Genomic DNA, 22,753 nt, shown 5'->3' with positions numbered 1-22,753 from the left:
TCTCATTCTTAAATACAGTTTCAGCATTACTAGTTGTCTTGTGTAACATGAGTGAAGTTTAGTCTTAGGCCTGGTCTACACTGAGGTGCGGGGGGTTGGGAATTGATCTAAGTTATGCAATTTCAGCTATGTGAATAACATAGCTGAAGTCAACGTACTTAGATCTACTGACCACAGTGTCTTCGCTGTGGTGAGTCGATTGCTGCCACTCCCCTGTCGACTCTGCCTGCGCTTCTTGCAGCGGTGGAGTACAGGTGTCGACGGGAGAGTGCTCGGGGGAGGTCGATTTTATCGCGTCTAGACTAGACACGATAAATCCCCCCCGCCTGCCCTGATCGATCGCTGCCCACTGATCCAGCAGATAGTATAGACATACCCTTAAACTCTTTTTGTGTGTGGCTATAGTGTTGTTCTGGGCCTCCACTTCACCCAAGGGGGAGTCCTGTGACACGTCAATGTCACTCAGAGTATTGTGAGTGGTTGCACGGGGTAGCCATCTTGAGTTCAAACCCCCCTGAATCCCATGGGTACGTACTGTGACAGATTTCTGTTACCAATCTGCCTGAGGCATCAGGTGATCAGGCTGAGGCCACAGGATCGTTTGTGGGGGAGATGACAAAACACACCAAGTGTCTAAGTTTTAAAGCTTTATTGATTAAAATAACAGCTGAGAGTGTGGGGGAGGGGAGGGTCCCCACATCACTCAGAGGAAGGAAGAAAGCATTAGTGCCCCAAGCCCTAACCCACTTTCATACTCACACCTGCACTACCCGAGGCTGGCCAAGCCTGGGTGTAACATAAGAAGAAGAGGTGGGTGGGAGTTCTTGTCCCATACATGGGTCGTCCAGGATCTGCTGTGATCTCTGATTTGCCTTAGCTCCCAGGAGGGTTTTAAGTCCTGGGGTTTCTTGGGGGCGTCTCCTTCAGAGACCTTTACTCCCCATGCTCTGTGTACCAGTCCAAACCAGCCTTCCATGGCTGCTTCATCTTTCCCAAAACACACCGGTCTCAGGGCTGTGAGACTGTTTTGTTTGTCCCTGGCTGGCCTTTGCCGTCTTGCTCCTTTTCGCGGCCTCTGCATTTCATTCAACAACTCTCCTTTCTCATGGCTGGTTGGGGGGGTTGGACTTCCCCCCCTTCTGTCTTGGCAGGTAGTAGCTGGCCTTGGGCTGGAGTCAGCTTCTTATCTTCGGGTTTAGCTGGAATATCAAGTTAACCTGTGTTTTGGGTTGTTTTTTTCCTTCTTTCCTCCCCCTTCCCAGCTTTTTGCAACCTGCAAAGGAACTTTTCAGTCCACACTTACACCTTTGACCCTCCCCAAAATGCTTTGCAATGCTTGCAACAGGGTTAGCAACATGCAATGCTGATCGGCCTTCCCAGGGAACCCCTGAGGGGGGGTCATGGGGGTGTGACAGTACACGGCATGACTAGCCCACGCCACCAATCACTGCTGCCCATGCTACCATGGCTACACGACTGCTTTTAGTGCACTACCATGATGAGAGCTAGCGCAAGTATGTCTGTGACCTGGGAATCGCTCCCCCAGCTCTTAGTGTAAACATACCCTTTAGACTGAGTTCCCAGGCTTCAGCATCCCAGTTTCTCACTGTGACTCTGCCCGTTTAGTTTGCTCCCTGCAGACATTTTCTCTCCAGGGAGCTTTATAATCAGAAAATGTTGACTTGTGTTGCTGCAAACCTTTACCAAACAAAGTGTTGTTTATTAGTCAACAGGAACAGTGTATTAGAAAAAAATAAAGTAAATTAACAGAGAAGGCCTAGACTCATCAATCTAATCTAAACTTTATTCTCTCCTTGCACGTTTTGGATAAGTTCAACACAGGCCAGATATATCTGTTCCTGGCCTGAGAGAGACAGTCAGCCCCTGCAACATTTTTCTCTTTGTACCTCAGTCCGAGACTTATCTCCAACTGCTCCTGCCCACTTACCCCTGCCTTCTCTCTCTCTCTGCTGGGGTCTTTAATGGTTTTGTGTCCCTGTTGAGCCTAGTCTTAGGCCTTGGGAAAATAAACCCTCTACTCTGTCTGGAGCTAGGCTGTGGCCATTTCCCTATTAAAGGCTTCTTCGTGGTTCCCTTAAGGATCCTCAGTATTCTTTCTGGAGGTATTTTATCTCTGCTATTGTCCATTTCCTGTTTGTTTCCCACTAACAGCCTCCTTTGATTTAACTCCATGCAGTCAAGCACAGTAATAGCAAGCAGGTAAAATGAGGCACACACAATATTAATAGAAATAGTACAGAAATTTCCCACATTCTCCACATTTGCTTTAAGACCTCTGACTCCCTACTTGTAATCAGAAACTGAGAGGTTATATTTGTTTAGACCAATTTTTTGCAATTTAAACATTTTGTGAAACTTGTCCATGTTTTGAACAGGAAAAAAGAATTTGTGTATATTTTTTTTCCTTTAAGTTGGAGCACTAATAATGTCTCAAATTTGCTGTTTCTCTTCAGTCCAGCTTTAATAAATGTTCTTCAAATAAACCAGCATCCAAAAGAACAGATGTTAAAGCGAATAGCAATGTTGGAGGAATTCAGAATACTGGCATCATCAAAAGTCTTACCTCTAACCCACCAATTACAGTGTCACCCCAGCCCATGTCAACAATTGAGAGTAAAGGAGCAGATGTTGTTCAGGACAAAACAGGTAAGGAATCTGTTTGTTTTTTAGAATAGGAAATTATCTGAGTTTGTGGAAAAGATCTTGGAGCAATACTTCTCGTTCTTTGGCCAACCTTGCAGTATGAAAGTTCACAAGTCATTATGTCACTGTGAAATATTATTTTTATATGTTTGTGTATATAATTGGATTCAACTGCCTAGACCATGAGACTATCCTTTCTCTTCCCGCAGTTCCCTACCTCATTCACCACATGCCTTCAAACCGGTGCAACAAATCAGGAAGGTATTAACCAACAACAGCCCCATTGCTAGATAACCTTAATTCAATCCCAAACTGGATCCGTCCTGTGCACTGAATGAGGCAGGCATCCTTTGGAGAAAAAAAACCCAAACAGTATGAGCTCATGTAATTGAAGACTGTATCCTATAGCATACACACAAGGAAGTCAAATTAAGGCCACAGGCAACATTAATTCTAACATTTTTATAAGTTTTTGACTTCACAACCTTTATTTTCTTTTTATTGTAGGGTTTTTTTATTATAATATTTAGCTTAGTACAGGAAGTGCCCATTTTGCTCATTTACATTGTTAGTGATACAGGCAGTGTCAAACCCCAAAACAAAAGAATTTAGAAGTTTTCTAGCCTACTTAGGGCTTGTCTAGACTAACGGTTAGTCCATGGCAAGCTGGATTGTAGATCTACCTCTCACTGTCTATGTAGACCCTGCTGCTGCTCACTAAAAGTTCCCTAGTGTGCTTTGATGTACATCACTTTGAAACAAGAATAGATCAAAGCAAGCTGGGGAATTTTTAGTGCACAGCAGCAGGATCCCTGTGGACAATTGGTGAAATGTAGATTTACACTACAGCTTGTTGTGCACCAACAGCTAGTCCAGACAAACCTGCAGTATAATAGATATGGTGCTATGTTTTTCCATAAAATTGGGAGCAGCCACAATTTAATCACCATTGTGTCAACTCTGAAACTGCATGTGCTTATGATAGAATAGCTATATATGAGCTGAAGGAACTGAGAAAGTCACTGGGTCCATGTGACATTACCCAGGGTACAATCTGGACAGTTGAACAGCTGTGTCCCTTAATTCTCTAGCCAGGGGTGTCTTTTACACTGTTTTGCTGTGAGAACATCCACTCCTGCCCTGTTCACACAGCTTTTAGCATGCAAATTCACTCACAGTTAAATACATGAGCACTCTTACCAGTCACTCATGAATTACATACAGTGCAACACCCACAAATTCTTAGTTCTAGCTTTGTCACCCCAGAGTTATGCATCTTGTATTGTCCAGGACACTGCTGAACAATGCAAGCTCATAATGGAGTTTCCCACAGACTTTAATCCAACACACTGGTTAAGATAAAACCATAATAAAATCTATCTCTATTAACTACAAAAACGTATAAGTGATTGCAAGTGATGATGCATGAAAGTCAGGAGTGGTTACAAAATAAGAGTAGTACACAAGCTAATACATAACTTAACAAGCTAAGTGAACAAAAAATTTTTTGTCTCACCATGTGCTGCTATACATTGCACAGGCTGGGTCTGCTTTCAGCCTGAGACCATTCCTCCTTAGCTGAGTTCTTTGAGAGTTCTTGATGTCAAGACAGAAAGATGTGGGGAGGAGGAGAGGTGAATCAAGTATTTTCCTTCCTCTTTAGAATTCAATTTCTTCAGCTAGAAACATCCTTGCTGAGTCATGGTGACATGCAATCCTCTGTGGATGTGAGGTTGAAATTGTCCCCCGGGGTGAAATGTAAATTACTTGTTTACACCTTCCCCCTGCTGGAGGATGGCTGCTTAAGTAGGTGATTGCCCTTTAACACCTGTCTGGGGTGATAGTGTGTCTTTTGTCTCTGAAAAACTGATTTGTGGGTGTTACCCCAAATTACAGTTTATTTCAGTAATTAGCATACAGTAGAATCTTATAACTTTGCATATAGTCACTACATATATTTTAACATGATAATGATATTCAGCAGATTATGACTTTTCAAATATCTCCTCACAAGGCATACTTGGTGCAAAATTTATCATAGTCTTGTAAAAGTGGTGACCATAATAGTAGATTGTCACAGTCCACTTTATGACCGGTTTCAGAGTAGCAGCAGTGTTAGTCTGTATTCACAAAAAGAAAAGGAGTACTTGTGGCACCTTAGAGACTAACCAATTTATTTGAGCGTAAGCTTTCGTGAGCTACAGCTCACTTCATTGGATGCATCCGATGAATTGAGCTGTAGCTCACGAAAGCTTACGCTCAAATAAATTGGTTAGTCTCTAAGGTGCCACAAGTACTCCTTTTCTTTTTGCAGTCCACTTTATATAATTAATCTTGTTGAGTTTAACTGTGGTAGAGAGATAAAAAGATTTAGATTACCTGTAGACTGTTTAGGTTCTGCATGAAATTATAAAACGTAAGAATGGCCATACTGGGTCAGACTAATGGTCCATCTCTCCTAGTATCCTGTTTTCCAACAGTGGCTTGTGACAGATGCTTTAGAGGGAATGAACAGAAAAGGGAAATTATCAAATGATCCAATCCCTGTTGCCAGTCCCAGCTTCTGGCAGTGAGCAGTTTAGGGACACCCAGAGCATAGAGTTGTGTCCCTGACCATCTTGGCAAATAGCGATTGATGGACTTATCCTCCATTAGCTTATCTAATTCTTTTTTGAACACATTTATGCTTTTGGTCTTCACAACATCCCCTGGCAACGAGTTCCCCGGGTTGACTGTGTGTTTTTTGTGAAGAAGTACTTCCTTTGTGTTTTGTTTTTAAACCCACTGCCTATTAATTTCATTGGGTGACTCCTAGTTCTTGTGTTACGTGAAGGAGTAAAATAACATTTCCTTATTTGCTTTCTCCACACCATTCATGATTTTATAGACCTTTATCATATCTATCTGTTCCATGTCCGTCCATCCGTCCCCATTAGCCGTCCCTTTTCTAAGCCTTACTTAGAGGGCTCCCTAGAAAGGCATTCCTCTGAGCTTTTTATTGTTAGTAGGGTCTTGTTCTAGGTGCAGTTTTTGCCCAAGAGGCTTAAAACATAGAATGTTTTGCAGGCTAGTGGGGTTTTTTTTATCCTCCTGACCCTCCTTTCCAGCTCTAACTAGAAGGATAGCTGGGGAATATAGGATGAGAGTTAGGTTAGTTAAATCTCCCAGGGACTTTTGGAGATCTTTGCCTTTTACTCAAGAATTCAGATTATATGTATATATGCCCGATGCTAACAAAACAAAAGAAGAAAATTATGGTGCAGCATATTTTGTGATATTTGTTTTAAAGGCATGCTCCATTTTTTTTATTTGACTTTACTTTTGCATGACTAGTGTTAGACTTGGAACTGCCTATCTTGCTTTTCATGCCACAGTATTTGTAGTGAAGAGGAAGGCTAAATGGATTTTCTCATTCCCCTGGAGTTAATGCCTCACACCTGTATTTTGGCTGAGAGAAGTACTTACAGTTAGCCCTTCAGGGTGCGGGAAGTTCTTTACATTTTTTTTTTCTTTTAAAATAAAGCTCACCACAAAAGCAGTTAATGCATGTGCCCTTGTTTTGTTATTTTTTAACATTGTGTATTGCTTTGGCAGAGAAGATGATACTAAATAAACACAGCACTTTTAATTAGCATCTGTTTTGCAGGAATTCTGACCCTTATTCTTCAAGGAAGTAAATGTCATTGCTCTCTAAGTTATAACTTACTGGAATTTAACTTGAGCAAATTCAGTTCTGAAAAAATATTCACAAGTCTATTGAGCAAGTCTTTGAAAGGTTTCAAGACTCAGGAAAAAAAAATTTAATGGCTTTTTTTTTTATGCAGCTAAGCTTTCCCTCTTTTTAAATAAAGAGAAGTATGTTTAACAACATTTATTAAGCAATAAGCCATTGCAGTCTATAGGGACACTGATTAATTAACCCGCTTGGGTATGCAGTACAGTATGAGGTGAAGTAGAATGCTTCCTGTGTACCCAAGAAGTGCCACTAATCAACATTACTGCACTGTCTGGAGAGTGGGGTGTTTTTTTTGCTTTTTGTTTTGTTTTTTTCAGTTCCAACATGCACTTATTAAAAGCATTCATCATTCCTATTTCAATATTTAACTGAGTCCTAGCACACAAACAAGACCAATTAAAAAAAAACATTTTTAAAGAGTGCATGCTTGAAATTGGCACCTGGGTAATGCTATAAAATAGCATAATTTCATGTATATGAGCCAAAAACCCTGTGCTTAAGTTTTATGGAGACTCCTTTGGGTGTTAGTGAGAGTAAAACCTAGTAGGTGAAATAGTACACATTTATCGCAATATTACATGTAGGATAGAGTGGAAAGGAATCTAAGCTCAGAGAGATCATTGTATGCCAAAATATATCAAACTGAAATTCAGAATGTGATCCAAATTACGAGTTTATGGATCTTGCTATGCAAACACACATGGGTATGAGTAACTTCAGACACATGCATAGTTACACTGAGTTTAGTTGGACCACTTGCATGATTGAAGTTGCTTGTGTATAAATGTTTGCAGGACAGGGCCCTATGAATTGATTTCACCCTGATTTGTTGTTAATTTACTCATAGATTCATAGGCATATGCATTGGCATATTCATAGGCATATGTAGCCATGTTGGTCCCAGGATATTTAAGGTAGCTCATCCACATTGTGTCTCTATTTCATCTGTGACATTCAGACCTGAAGAAGAGCTCTATGTAAGTTCAAAAGCTTATCTCTAACCAAGAGAAGTTGGTCTTATAAAAGATACTACATAATTCACCTTGTCTCATAGATTCATAGACTTTAAGGCCAGAAGGGACCATCATGATCATGTAGTCTGAGCTCCTGCACATGGCAGGTCACAGAGCCTCACACACCCACTTAACCTCTGGCTGAGTTACTAAGTCTTCAAATCGTGATTTAAAGACCTTAAGTTACAGAGAGTCCAACATTTACTCTATTTCAAACCATTAAGTAACCTGTACCCTATAATGCAGAGGGGCGCAAAAACTCCGCAGCATCTCTGCCAATCTGACCTGGGGGGAAATTCCTTCCCAATCCTAAACAGTTAGCGATCCTAAATCCTGGTGATCAGTTAGACCCTGAGCATCTTGGTGAGATCCACCAGCCAGACACCTGGAAAAGAATTCTCTGTAGTAACTTAGAGCCCTTTCCATTTAGTGTCCAGTCTCTGGCCATTGGAAATATTTGCTACTAGCAGTCACAGATGGTCACGTGCCATTGTAGGCAGTCTCATCATACCGTCCCCTCCATAAGCTTATCAAGGTCAATCTTGAAACCAGTTAGATTTTTATTTATTTATTTTTTTGCCCACACTGCTCCACTTGAAACACTGTTCCAGAACCACATTCCCCTGATGGTTAGAAACAGTCATCTAATTTCAAGCCTAAACTTGTTGATGGCCAATTTATATCTGTTTGTTCTTGTGCTAATGTTGGCCCTTAATTTAAATAACTCCTCTTCCACCTTCATATTTGTTCTTCTGATCTATATATAGAGAGCAATCATATTTCTCCTCAGCCTTCATTTGATTAGGCTAAACAACCCAAGCTCCTTGAGTCTCCTCTCATAAGGTAGATTCTCCATTCCTCTGATCATCCTAGTAGTCCTTCTCTGTATCTGTTCTAGTTTGAATTTCTTTCTTAAACACAGGAGATCAGAATTGCACTCAGAATTCCAGATGAGGTCTCATCAGTGCTTTGTATAATAGTAATAACACTTCCCAGTGTCTACTGAAAATATCTCACCTGATGCATCCTATGATTACATTGGCCTTTATCACAACTGCATCACACTGACGGCTCATAGTCACCCTATGGTCAATACACCTGTGTCTTTCTCTTCCTCTGTCGCTTCTACATCCCCAGCTTATAGCAGAAATTCTTGTTGTTAGTCCCTAAGTGCAAGGTCATGACTATTAAATATCATCCCATTTCTGTTACTCCAGTTTTCAAGGTCCTCCAAATCTTCTTGTATAATATTCCGGTCCTCCTCCATATTGGCAATACCTCCCAACTTTGTGTCATCTGCAAATTTTCTTAGCACATTTCCACATTTTGTGCCGAGGTCTCTAATGAAAATGTTAAATAAGACTGGTCCCAAAATTGATCTTTGTACTCCACTAGTAACTGCCCTGCAGCCTGACAGTTCACCTTTCAGTATGACCGGCTATAGTCTCCTCTTTAAGCAGTTTCTTACCCACCTTTTAAAGGCATCTTTTAAAAAGTGGAAGTAAAATACTAGGTAAATAGAAGTGTAAAGGTAAATAAACACTGCCAAATTTAAATGTAAAAATGTAATAAGAAAAGCCAAAAAGGAGTTTGAAAAACACCTTTTGAGTTTTTGGCTAGCTAATAACAATGTTTTTTTAAGTACATCAGAAGCAGGAAGCCTGCTAAACAACCAGTGGGGCCCCTGGACAATCGAGATACAAAAGGAGCACTTAAAGACAAAGTCATTGCAGAGAAACTAAATTAATTCTTTGCTTTAGTCTTCATGGCTGAGGATGTTAGGGATATTCCCAAATCTGAGCTGTCTTTTGTAGGTGACAAATCTGAAGAATTTAATGTGGATAAATGTAAAGTAGTGTACATGGGGGAAAAAATAACCCCAACTATATATACAATATGATGGGGGTTAATTTAGCTACAACTAATTAGGAGAAAGATCTTGGAGTCATCGTGGATGGTTCTCTGAAGATGTCCACGCAGTGTGCAGCGGCAGTCAAAAAAGCAAACGGGATGTTAGGAATCATTTTAAAAAAAGGGATAGAGAATAAGACGGAGAATAACTTATTGCCCTTGTATAAATCCATGGTACGCCCACATCTTGAATACTGCGTACAGATGTGGTCCCCTCATCTCAAAAAAGATATACTGGTATTAGAAAAGGTTCAGAAAAGGGCAACTAAAATGATTAGGGGTTTGGAACGGGTCCCATATGAGGAGAGCTTAAAGAGGTTAGGACTTTTCAGGTTGGAAAAGGGGAGACTAAGGGGGGGGGGAATATGATAGAGGTATATAAAATCATGAGTGATGTGGAGAAAGTGAATAAGGAAAAGTTATTTACTTGTTCCCATAATATAAAAACTAGGGGCCACCAAATGAAATTAATGGGCAGCAGGTTTAAAACAAAAGGAAGTTCTTCTTCACACAGCGCACAGTCAACCTGTGGAACTCCTTGCCTGAGGAGGTTGTAAAGGCTAGGACTATAACAGGGTTTAAAAGAGAACTGGATAAATTCATGGAGGCTAAGTCCTTTAATGACCATTAGCCAGGATGGGTAAGGAATGGTGTCCCTAGCCTCTGTTTGTCAGAGGGTAGAGATGGATGGCAGGAGAGAGATCACTGGTCATTACCTGTTAGGCTCACTGCCTCTGGGGCATCTGGCATTGGCCACTGTCGGCAGACAGGATACTGGGCAGACCCAGTATGATGATTCTTATGTTCACCTTTCAGTTGTTGTATTCATCTCCATCTTTTCTAATTTAATTAATAATTTCCCATGTGGAACTGCATCAAGTGCTTTACTGAAATTCAGGTAGATTAAATTTACTGTATTTCCTTTGTCTAGAAAATCTTATCCTCTCAGAGAGAGAGATCAGGTTGGCCTGGCACGATCTACCTTTTATAAAACAATGTTGTATTTTATCCCAATTATCGTTTACCTCTGTCTTTTAATTACTCTCTTTCAGAATTTGTTCTAAGACTTTACATACAATTGATGTCAAACTAACGGGCCTTTTTTTGTCTTTTCTTAAAAATAGATGTAGTATATTTAGCAATTCTCCAGTCATGAGGTATGACGGCCTACAGGGTGGATTTTATTTAAATCAAATTGATTTAAATCACTAGTCAGGAAGACTCAATTTAATCATAGATTTCTACATAAAAGTGCATTCTTGTTGGTTGTTATAACCTTAATACATATTCTTCACAACTCAGAGATAGAGGTAGGTTTCATTTTTAGATGGTACACACTTTATATTTTTAAAGTGATTTATTTTGAAAACTTTTCAGATTAGTTTTACAGCTATATCAGAACATGAATGATTGGTTATTTCATTTACCAAAGGTAATTGAAGCAGATGTTTATGAAGTCACTGGGAGGTGAATTATCTCCAATTCAACAGGTTAATCAATAATATATGGAGGATTTTCTTGCCATGCTATATTAGGAGGAGAACATCTCCAGATGGACATTTAAATTGTTTTATTTAACTAAAACTACAGCGTTGTATATTCTGGATTTTTTTTCTTCAACAGCAAACATATAATAATTTAACAAAACAAGCATATGAATGTTTGAATTTAGTTAAACATTCAAGTTTTTTAAAATCAGGTTTGATTTGTTAAAATTATTTTTAACTAAAATAGTTAAATGAAATATTTAAAAAAAAAAAATAAATGGACTGTCATCAGCCAGGTCAACATGAGAAACTTAAAATATTGGCTTCTGCAGCTAACTCAGTCATCTCTTCACCTTCATCTTCCTATTTTGTTCATAATCTGGAAAAGAAAAACAAGCTTTCCTGCTTTTTCAGGTCCCAAATGATTTCTCAATTTGGAATTAATTAGTCTAAAGGAAGAAAATATTCTTTCTACACCGGCAGAAGAAGCTATTGTTGTTAAAAGTGAGATTATCACTTCAGCAGTCTCTGAATCCAAGTGTTTAGGTGACTTCCACCAGTTCACTGGTGTGACTTTCTTTAAAACATCAGCAAACATATATTTCTTGAAGGTTCACCCTTAACTCTGAAGTTTATTATAGTTGGCATTGCGGAGGGATGATTGCTGGATGTCCATGTCATAGCCATCTCCTCTTCTTTGGCAGTTACGGTTTGACCCTGGTACTGAGTATTGAGAATATTTGCAAGAAAATGAGCTGGAGATAGTGCTTGTCCCATTCGGGGTTGTGGTTTTTTTAATGCTTGCAATTTAACTCTGTCATTGCATATTTCTCCTTTTAAGATCTCACTCAGTTCCTTCCAGATTTCAACAGTATCAGCAATAAAACAGCTATTTCCCTGTATTTTGTTCAAGGCTACAGAAATAGGCTTCAGAGTACTAAGCATGTGTCCAACATTTCTCTTAAGCCCAGTGTTGAGAACTTTGGCTGTGACAGAGCCATCTATTTTTTCACGATTTCGTTCGCAAAATTCAGATTAGGCCAGTTCTTGATATAGTGCTTAAAACAGTTCACTACTGAGTTCCGTCGCACATCTTGTGGGAGAGTTAGCTTGGTTCCTTCCACTCTTTTCAGAGCAGCTGCTGCAAAGTGGTTGTTACAGAAGTATTTTGCAATTTCAACAACATTGACCTTTATTTCTGGAACACTGAAGTCTTTGGCTGGGAGGAGCATCAAATGAGCACTGCAACTGTATGTTGTTAGCTTGGGACTCTCTTCACTCTCTTCTAAATTTCTTCTCATCTTGGATACATTTGCAGCATTGTCTGTGACCAAGCTGCATACTAGACATATGAATTTTTTTTTTCACAGTTTGTTTTAGCTTACAGAATGTCTTCTGTAAGGAAGACATTCCCTTCTTTTGTCGCACAAGCACTTACAACAGGATAATTGTGGACATTGCTCCACCCATCAAGACTCAGGTTAACAATTTCACCCTCTAGGCCTTTTGCACACTGCTCAATTTCTCTTTCATACACTTTATCCAGCAATTTTCCTGCAACATCTGCTCTGTTGGGTGGACTGTATCCTGGTCTTAATGACTGAACCATGTTAATGAAGTGTGGGTTCTCAGTCATACAGAAAGGATGGTTTGTTGCATTAAAAAAATGAGCAATTTTTTCATCCATTACTTCTCTTTGTAATCTGCTGGCTCTTATCACAAACTTATTTAGAGAGAGGGTTTGGTTTCTGGATGATGGAGACTTTTTTTTTTTCCTTTTTTGCTACAGGTGATATACTGTGGCTATGTGATGTACATGATGTGACTGAAACACTATCACTGGCAGATAGCTCTGAAACTATAGAAAATGATGGTGATCTTGAACGTGGATAGTCTTCAGAATCTTGTATGTTGAGGATGGATTCTCCTAAACAAAATAAGTCAATGCAGTTATTTAATTATTATTACCATACTGCTCATTTAATATTACTGCATTGCGTTCACTAACACTCAGTACTATTTTAAAAGTGAAATTGTAAAAGGAAGATGTGTCCTTTTCAGATTTTTTTTTAATTACAACTGCATCTAAAATGATGGTACCATAGAGTAACAACTATATTTTTTGCTCAAACATGAGAATTCAAGAATAGTCCAGAAGGAAGACAGGCAGTCCTTAAGAAAGAAGTATGAAATAAAAAAGGTTACCAACTTGAAGATTCTGTATGTTCAGACATGTTCCTTTCATCATTTTCAACACAGCTGCCTCCTGAGAAGGAACACTTCTCATGATGATGTTTCATTCGTGCACCAGGCCTTGGATTTCTTTGTTGCACTGTTTGCATTTTCCACGCATACCTGTCTTTTCCACAGATAGAGGAACTTCATTAAAGTATTCCCAAACTGGGTCTCTCCTACGGCCTGTTGTCATTATAGGTTTTCCCTTCTAGTGAGAGAATGGTATGGTAGATCTCAAATCAATGAGGGCTACAGTCAGAAAGACCTCAAGACTTCTGGAATATGCTGCTCAAACAGTTTCACTTTTGTTTCTACTGTCTGTCCCTCCCTTCTCACATTTATCTCCAGACTTCTTCTCCTTGTCCAGATCTATTCCGCCCCCCAACAATCTTCTGTTCCTTGAACTTTTTGAAACTTTGCACTTTTAAAGAGAGGTAAGGGATTGACTCTGTGTACACAAATTTGCAGAGAGACAATGGGGTTGAGGTCTGTTATTTCTCACCTCTATATATTATTTATGGATTTATTTAAAAACATTTTTGCTGTTAACAAGCATGTTATTTCTGGAGACACATATCCATAGTTTGAGAATTGCAAAACTAAGCATCTCTGATGGTATCTTCTAGACTGAGCACTGAGTCCCATTGGGTAGATAGAAAGATTAACCTAAATAATCATAAAGAAGCCCCTAGAGCCCCATAAAATTGGGTCCCTAATCCATGAACTATTGGAACTCATTTACAAAACTTTTCTTAAACATTACATGAATATATTGTCTCATACTATAGAATTTATAGTCCCTATTCCATGATGAGATATATTTGAGCTATAATGTATCTTAATTTAAAAAAAAATCCTATTTAAATAAAAAAATCAGATTAAAAAAAATTTTAAATCATTGATTTTTATCCACCCTGACTGCAGTTATACACACAAAAAAAAGTGCAGAGTCAAGTACTCAGAAGTTTGGAAATGCCAGAGTTAAGGTTTCAATGCAATCTTAATTTGCCCTCTTGTATGTTTTATATTAGGATGCAATCTTTAATTACATGATCACATACTGTTTTTTTCCACAGGACCCCTGCCACATTCAGTGTACAGGTTGGACCAGCTCTAGGCTCATAATTAGTGGAACAGGGGTATGGAATTCAAAAACTCAGGACACTCCTAATTCAGCCTGTAAACTCATTTCCCAAAAATGGACTTCCCATTCCACTGAGGATGTGTTTTCTTTTGAGCCAAGTCTTAAAGTTTGCAACCCACCCCTCTCCAAAAAAATCAAAACCAGACATGATTTGCAATGGCAACTTCACCCAGGACAGAACAGAGATCTGTTTGAAGGGATGAAGATAGGATCAAAATTGTAAATGTCTCCTCCTCCTTCACATGATGTCCCTATTGGCATTCCCTTCAGATGCACATGCACCCATGTGCCTTTGATTGGAAATTTTTGTTAGGAGTGCCTGTTCAGCCTGCACTGTGCTCTAGTCCTCCTTGTGCTGTAGTCCAAGATATAGAGAGTTTTACACGGGCAAGCTGCCCTCTGTTCCTTCTTAATCCCTCTTGGCCTGAGATGGAGCATCTAGTGTGCCTGCATCTTGCTTAGTCTCTAGCTTAGCATTACTGTTTTTGTTTTAATTGGTTAGTTTTAGTATATTCCAGTTTATTTCATATGTTAGTTATTTTACAGGGGGTTTTGGTATAATATTTTCTCCCCCACCCCGAGAGCTTCAGAGGCAGGGGGAGGTTTGGTTTTGTTTTGGGGTTTTTTTGCTGGGGTGTTCTGGGATCCCCATGATTAAAACATGATTAAAACCATCTTCTGCTGGGAATCCATCCTGATTAGTGACAGACACTGTTGGTGAATCCACTGTTTAGGAGATACTCGCATAATCTGCAGCGTGCAAGATCTACACCTCTTTTAACAATAGATTGAGAAATTGCAGATTAAATCAAGTTTCAGCTCCTAACTATGGGAATAGGCTTTGTGATCAGCCTCAGGCTCATGGAATCCTTCTGTACATTGACATCTGAATATTCTTTACTGTCCTGTTGACCTCCATTTCTTGATCGATCCTTGGCAGAAAAGACTACAGAAGGTACTCCTAGGCTCCTAAGAAAAGAAGTTCTAGTTCTCCTAGTAGAGAGAGACTCATCAAAAAGAGTCTGGTTATTTCAGAGACTCTGCTCCAGAGACCTTGGGACCCAAAAGGAGTTCCATGAAGGCTCCAAACTACTGTGGTACTTGAAGCTCTTTGAAGACTTCCAGTTCTTCAAAACACCATGGTACCAGTCATACCTTGGTACTGAAACCAATCCAGGTACTATTAAAGCATGATAGACCTCGCAGAGGCTCCAAACGCTCTACTTCACAGAAGTCGGTGCTGGTATATGAGTATCTGAGATGTGGGTATCCATAGAAGAGAGGCTATCTTCATCCTTGTACCAGAGTCATCTAACAGGAATTTGTCTCAACTGTCAGTGCTATTGGTACCTGCCCCATCTTCCAAGCTGGGATCACAGAAGCAGGTAGTTCTCTTGGTACTGCAGAGCCTTTATTTATTTTTGGCTCATTTACACTTGGTACTGCAAGAATTTAGGTATTCTAGAGACTTGGTCATATGAGACAAGCCGTAATTCCTCTTGTTAATGGGTTCCAGGTGTTTGTCCGCACCAAAATCCACTTGGTCTCCAAGACCATATCTTTCACTGGTATCTCATAGATCTCCAGTACCGATCGCAGCAGACAAGCAGTTGCATTTGCTTCGGTTGTCCACTCCACTTTTGGACTAAATCAAGGATGGTTCCTCAGACTCCCAAATCTCTGTATGGGGATCCCCTGACTGCTCTAGAAGAGACAGTCTTCCATCTTTCTATCCTGCCAGGAAATCTCAGAGGACAGATAACCTTATGCCTCTCTTTACCTGCATGACCAGCATTGTATCCTCCCTCCTTTGCCTTATGGTCAACTTCAGTGGCCACACTGGAACCTCCGGGCTGTCTGCTATCTGCAATTCTTGAAGGCTCCCAGCTCCTCCCATGGGGATTGTTAAGGGAGACACTCTGCCCTCTCATCACTCCCTCCTTAACAGCCTCAGAGCGGACAAGGAGGTGACATCACAAATTAATATTTCATCAACCTCCTCAAACAAGCCCATAATGCCACTTCGACCTTCTCTTGCTGAGTATTTTAAGCAGTTTTAGGAATTGATTAAATGTATTTCTGAATCATTATAGATTCTGCCAGAAAAGGTCCAGGAGTCCCAACATAAGGGGGTTTTTTTTGTTTGTTTTTTTTTACTTTTTTGTACATCAATTTTTGGCTGAAAGGCTCTACCAATGAATGAAGCAAAACTGGATCCTAGCAAAACCATCTGGCAAAGTGCAGCCACTGCATGCCTGCTTGCAAATGGGAGGACAAAAAATATTGCATACTGTAGATTCTTGACGATGCGTTGGAGAGGTTTTAGTTGGGGGCTACAACCTATCCTGAAGAACGACCCATCACTCTCACAGATCTTGGGAGACAGGCCAGTCCTTGCTTACAGACAGCCCCCCAACCTGAAGCAGATACTCACCAGCAACCACACAACAGAACCACTAACCCAGGAACCTATCCTTGCAACAAAGCCCATTGCCAACTCAGTCCACATATCTATTCAGGGGACACCATCATAGGGCCTAATCACATCAGTCACACTATCAGAGGCTCATTCTCCTGCACATCTACTAATGTGATATATGCCATCATGTGCCAGCAATGCCCCTCTGCCATGTACATTGGTCAAACTGGACAGTCTCTATGTAAAAGAATAAATGGACACAAATCAGACGTCAAGAATTATAACATTCAAAAACCAGTCGGAGAACACTTCAATCTCTCCGGTCACTCGATTACAGACCTGAGAGTGGCTATCCTTCAACAAAAAAACTTCACAAACAGACTACAACAAAAGACTGCTGAATTGGAATTAATTTGCAAACTGGATATAATTAACGTAGGCTTGAATAGAGACTGGGAGTGGATGAGTCATTACATAAAGTAAAACTATTTCCCCATGTTATTTTTCCCCCCACCTCACCCCCCACTGTTCCTCAGACGTTCTTGTTAACTGCTGGAAATGGCCCATCTTGATTATCACTACAAAAGGTTTTCCTCCTTTCCCCCCCCTGCTGTTGGTGATGGCTTATCTTAAGTGATCACTCTCCTTACAGTGTGTATGATAAAACCCATTGTTTCATGTTCTCTGTGTGTGTATATAAATCTCCTCACTGTATTTTCCACCGAATGCATCCGATGGAGTGAGCTGTAGCTCATGAAAGCTTATGCTCAAATAAATTTGTTAGTCTCTGAGGTGCCACAAGTATTTCTTTTCTTTTCTATCAGAGTTGGTTTTCTAATTAGAATTGTTATAAGATAGTACGATAAAAGTATAGAAAACTTTGTTTTGCCTTTTGTTTGGGAAACTGCTTGGATTGATGTTCAGTTTGAGATTTTGTAAAACAAGCAGGATCTTTTATTTTTTTTGATTAAATGAAACAGTAAATCCCTAATTGAATGTTGCTGTTATCTTAAGGTTTTCCTCGCAGTGGCAGCATGGATGTAAGTATATCTAAAGGAACGGATCATGGGAAGAGTGCCGATATGACTAACTTCGATGATCTGGGACGAGATAGTTTGGGTGACATGTTCTCTCCAGTCAGAGATGGTAAGTTGTTAATATTGAAACTTGTAAGATGAGATACAGTGCAGATGAATTCTCACTGTGTGCTCTGTCTGGCATCATTTTGTGCAGTACTTCTCCTTACAACAAGGCTCAGAGAGCTTCATGCGTTTAGTCTTGTACATATTGCACAGGATCTTATCTTTTTGCAGACTTTGGAAAACAAGGATTTTTTTTTAAGTAGGCAGATAAACTTTCATCAGAGCATTTGTAAAAATGCAAGAGTTTTTTATAAGAAAAAATCAGTGTCGAGTGTCAATAAAAATGCTGCAAAGAGTCCTGTGGCACCTTATAGACTAACAGACTTATTGGAGCATAAGCTTTCATGGGTGACTACATGCATCCGATGAAGTGTGTATTCACCCACAAAAGCTTATGCTCCAATACGTCTTTTAGTCTATAAGGTGCCACAGGACTCTTTGCCACTTATATAGATCCAGACTAACACGGCTACCCCTCTGATAATAAAAATGCTGCCACTGTGATCTTTTGAATACTTATTGTCCGAGATGGGCCTGTGGTGCACAGTCCAGATCCAAGTTTTCCCAAAGTCCTGGGATCTTGGTCGCACCTCAGACTCTTTCCCTATGATGCATGTTTTTAAAACTTATTAGAAACAAAAGTATGAAATAGACTAATGTGGCGCTCAAATACCCAGAAGACAAATTAATAAGAAAACAGAGGCATTATTTGTATTGATTTCTAGGAGCTTATGTTGATGGGGAAGTTAGTGCCTCTGCTTTCACCTTTGGGCTATGATCCTGTAAGCACATGCACTAATGTGGATCTCTGCACCTGTGTGCAATCCTATTGGAAGTCATGAGTCTGTATAAGTAGAGCCCAATAAATCTGCGGATATCTGCGGAAACAAATTTTGTATCTTGAGCCCTGCAAATCTGTGCATATCTGCTTTTATCTGTGGACCATTTCTGTAGATTGGATGCAGATACAAACTTTGTATCTGTACAGTGCTCTATGCAAGAGTCTATACTAGCACATCTCAGTGCAGAATCAGGAGTTCAGAATACAGAAGTTGTTCCTGTTTCAGAGTTGCTTATTTTTAAACTACTGTGTTGATGTAGAAAACTGACACAGATTCAATCTACACAAGTTTTAAATCGACCTTTTATTTTTGTCAATATTTTGTAGATGTTGCCATTTACAAAACAAATGAAGATCTTACAGGAAAAGGAGATGGTAAGCCCTTTTGCAGTGCATTTCTGTTTACCGTCAAAGTTAAAAACAAAAGAAACCTGGTTAGCCAGGGCATTATGCCATTTTTATGCTGATATGATTCTATTGAAACCAAACCATCCATGCAGTCAAACATCAGTAGAAGTGCACTGGTATAAAATGAATGTAATAATGTCAGAGCCCAATGTGTATAAGGTTTGGTGTGCTGTGTAACGGCAAATCATAACTTTTTTAAGAAAAGCATTCCTGTAGGTAATCAGTAGTGCAGGATGTGGGTTTTCTCTCCGTGTTTGCTTGTTTGATTATGTGTTTATGAATACTTCAGTCTAAGCCAGAAAAGCCTTTTGTTTTCTCTTTCCCTTTCAGGTTTGGCTTTGCAGCCCTACTTTCCTGGTTTGGATTTCCTCCCCCAATTAAACGCTGTGTTTCCCATAAAAAGAAACACAGTAGGTGCTTGCATGCAAGGGACACGTTCTAGCCCATTACATGCATTTGTGGGCTCCCCTATTAAAGAAGAAGATGAGCATCCAAATCAAGATGCTGAAGCTACAAAAATAAATATTGGAAAACAAGAATCTAGAGAACCCTTGAAACAGGTATTCTACGCTAATTCTTCTCATAAGTGATAGTTTTTTGTTTTGTTTTTAAGTGTCCGCCTGTTGCCTTTTACCTGCAATAAATACTTTTTGCTGATGGGGAATTCTGCCAAAAACAGCTAATGTGTACTAAAAGGACTGCAAAATAACCCTTAGATGTTACAATAACCTTACAGTATCTCTGTTTTACTCCAGATTAGACCATTCTGATTCTTGATCTCTTTAAATGTCTGACTTACAATGAATCACTTTTGAGAAGTCTCTTGTGGTCTTGAGCAACATGATATTCGAGTTTACATCCTTTTTTAAAAAGTCCTTGGCATTATAATACATTGAAACCAATAAAGACAAACTATACTACCATGCAGAATATTTTTAATTTCTGAATAGCTGAGCTATTTCTTCTTGACTTAGAAAGCATTTTCCACAAAATTCTTAGGAATTAGAAAGGGGAAAGTGTCATTTCTTTTGAGGTGGTCTCTGCTTACTCCTCTTTATGAAATCTGCTTCCACCTCTGTTGCTGTTGAGATTTAGGAACTCTCTAGAAAGCAATGCTTGCAGCACTGAACCTTTACAGCTGAATTTACAAAAGGCCCATGTCACTCCAGTTCTTTTCTTTCTGTAGCTAGCTTTGAGTATCAGTTGGTTATGAGGCTGATTTTTGCGTCTCAAGAATCTGTTATTATGGGTCCTCTGTTAGTGCCAGGATCTACTCAGATAAGAGAGATGTGGTACTAAGCCAGCAACTGCCAAACATCATCTTCCATTGGAACTAGCCACAGCAAGTTTTCCCTTGATGTCAGGGTTTTCTTTAGCTTTGGAAAAGTCTGTTGCAGCACAAGACTTTTGGGCACAGTCTCCTGAGTTTCATGCAGGTTCTCTATCTGAGGATGTTTCAGGCATGCCCTCATGAGCAAAGGTAAAAAAACCTGAGAGGTCTTCAGGTCCAGAGGTCTTGGCACTATCCCAGAAAGGGAATAAACATATAAACTCAAGAACTGTGTGGCCAGGGCACTGTTGAGTCTGAAGCCTCTTTTGGCTTTTCTTTTCTTGTTGACTCCCTGTTTTTCTGCAATTGTGGCTCATGTGGGACCTGTAGCACCATTACCAGAACATATGGCTTTGCTACTGGCTAGAGGAGATAGTGCTCTTCTCTTTCCAAGAGAGTAATTCATCTGCCATATTTTTTCTGCTGAGAGGAAAATACTGCATTAGTCATGAATAGTGTGTCTGTTTCCTTCGACAATAGTAAGTAGATACTGGGTTTTACCATTCTAATACTAATGCAAAGCTAAGTTGTTTTTTTGTTATTTTTTGAGGTCCGCTTCAAGGATAAGGTGTAAATATTTTGTATTTAAATTTTAGTTTCCATTAGTCACTAGAGTTTTAGAAATTTTTTGTCTAAACACTTTAGTCAAAAAATGCCAACTCAGCAAACCAATTTTTCTCCCCAGAAACTTTGTTAGGAACATTTCAGAGAGGACTATCTGTGTAACCTGATGTTTAGGGCACTCCTGATTTGGAGCAGGTCTCCTACATCCCAGGGGAGTTCCCTAGCCACTAGGCTAATGGGTATTCTGGGATTGGTGCTCTCATTTCTGTGAAAAATGTCAAAAGGTCTCAGTTTTGTTCTGATACAGAATAAAGCAAATTCCAAAATCTCAAAATTTTGGGGGGGAAATGGAATCCTTGTTTTCTAGCCAGACCTATTTGTTCCAGCATTCCAAACACAAAAATACATAAGAGGCAATGTAGATCTTAAAATGTAAAATGTCATTAAGTACAACTGAAGTGTTATAATTATTGCTGTTTTTAATTTGACTTGCAAGCTTTCAAAATTGAGCTCATCAAATGTTGAGTCTGGAAATTCAAATACTCCACTTTTGCCCACTGTAATCAAGACTCCAGAAGCAAATGAGAGACTAGGGAAGAATATTCAGGCACTCTTGATGTCCGATTCACCAGTAAATGGTACTACCTCTGCAAGTAAGTGTGTGGAAGTTGTCTGGTTTTACAAGTGGTTATTGTGTTATGATACCTGATGTGAAAACTGTCACAGAAGTGACTTTAGCATTAAAACTGAATAAAAGGCAAGTAACTCTCTGAGGAATTTTTTTTATAGTGTACTAAGTATAACTTGAGCTGCTTAGATGTGGGATAAAATAATCAAAAACATCTAAGAGCTTGTCTACATGAACACTTAGTTTGCAGCAAGCTTGGGCATAACTATAACCTGCCGAACAACCTGTCTGTGTGGACCCTGCTGCCATGCACTTAAAGTTCCCTCATGCATTTTGATCTACTCCCATTTCAAAGTCGTGTAGCTGAAAGTGCACTAGGGAGCTTTTAGTCTGCGGCAGACTTGCACCTCAGTTTGCAGCAAACTGTCTGTGTAAACACTCCCAAATGACTTGGGAGCCTAAAGGCCAGATCTACAAAGGTATTGAAGTGGTTAAAGATGCAGGTAGGTGCCTAATGGGATTTTCTAAAGCACCTGAATAAGACCTATATTTCAAGTACTTTTGTAAATCCCATTAAGCACCTAACCATATCATTAGTACCTTGGTAGATCTGGCCATTAGGCTCTCAAGTCACTTAATCTTATGGGTAAAATATTCAAAAACATAGAATCATAGAAAAGTAGAGCTGGAAGGACCCCCGTACGTTATCTAGTCCAGTACCCTGCTCAGAAGCGGGACTAAGTATTATCTGGACCACCCCAGTTGGTTGTTTTGTCTAAGCTGTTCTTTACCTTCAGTGATGGAGATTTCACAACCTCCCGAGGTAATTTGTTCCAGTACTTAACTACCTTGACAGTTAAGAAGTTTTTCTAATGTCTAACCTAAATCTCCCTTCTTGTAGTTTAAGAGCATTGCTTCTTGTCCTGTCCTCAGTGGATAAGGAGACCAATTCAGCACCCTCCTCTTTATAACAACCTTGTATGTACTTGAAGACTGTTATCATGTCCCCCCCCCCCCAGTCTTCTCCAGACTAAACAAACCCAGGGCGGGTTTTTTCCGGATTTTTCTCAAAGGTCATGTTTTCTAGACCTTTACTCATTTCTGTTGCCCTCCTCTGGACTTTCTCCTGTTTATCCACATCTTTCCTGAAGTGTGATGCCCAGAACTGGACACAGTACTCCAGTTGAGGCCTTATCAGTGTTGAGTAGAGTAGACCTACTTCTCATGTCTT

The 22,753-nt window shown here is 39.7% G+C and overlaps 1 protein-coding gene and 1 long non-coding RNA gene across 4 annotated transcripts in view; one reads left to right on the top strand and one right to left on the bottom strand.

Annotated features, from left to right (window-relative positions):
- Positions 1-22,753, top strand: part of NEDD1 (NEDD1 gamma-tubulin ring complex targeting factor) — a 56,873-nt gene that overhangs the window by 19,774 nt on the left and 14,346 nt on the right. For all 3 annotated transcript variants that reach the window (XM_038386726.2, XM_043492008.1, XM_043491993.1), the window contains 5 exons: positions 2,475-2,667; positions 17,624-17,755; positions 18,920-18,967; positions 19,331-19,560; positions 21,391-21,547. In XM_038386726.2, coding sequence (XP_038242654.1) covers positions 2,475-2,667; positions 17,624-17,755; positions 18,920-18,967; positions 19,331-19,560; positions 21,391-21,547 — 760 coding nt within the window. The remainder of the gene's footprint in view (positions 1-2,474; positions 2,668-17,623; positions 17,756-18,919; positions 18,968-19,330; positions 19,561-21,390; positions 21,548-22,753) is intronic.
- LOC119849667 lies at positions 745-4,382 on the bottom strand. Its single transcript, XR_006274091.1, has 3 exons — positions 4,181-4,382; positions 2,882-3,012; positions 745-1,199 (listed from the first exon to the last, which is right to left on the bottom strand). It is a non-coding gene; the product is annotated as an uncharacterized LOC119849667 (long non-coding RNA).

The sequence above is a fragment of the Dermochelys coriacea genome, chromosome 1 (genome assembly GCF_009764565.3).
Source record: "Dermochelys coriacea isolate rDerCor1 chromosome 1, rDerCor1.pri.v4, whole genome shotgun sequence".
Taxonomy (NCBI): Eukaryota; Metazoa; Chordata; order Testudines; family Dermochelyidae; genus Dermochelys; species Dermochelys coriacea.
The sequence above is the reverse complement of the archived record's forward strand: the minus strand, read 5'-3'. Positions and strand labels throughout refer to the sequence as shown.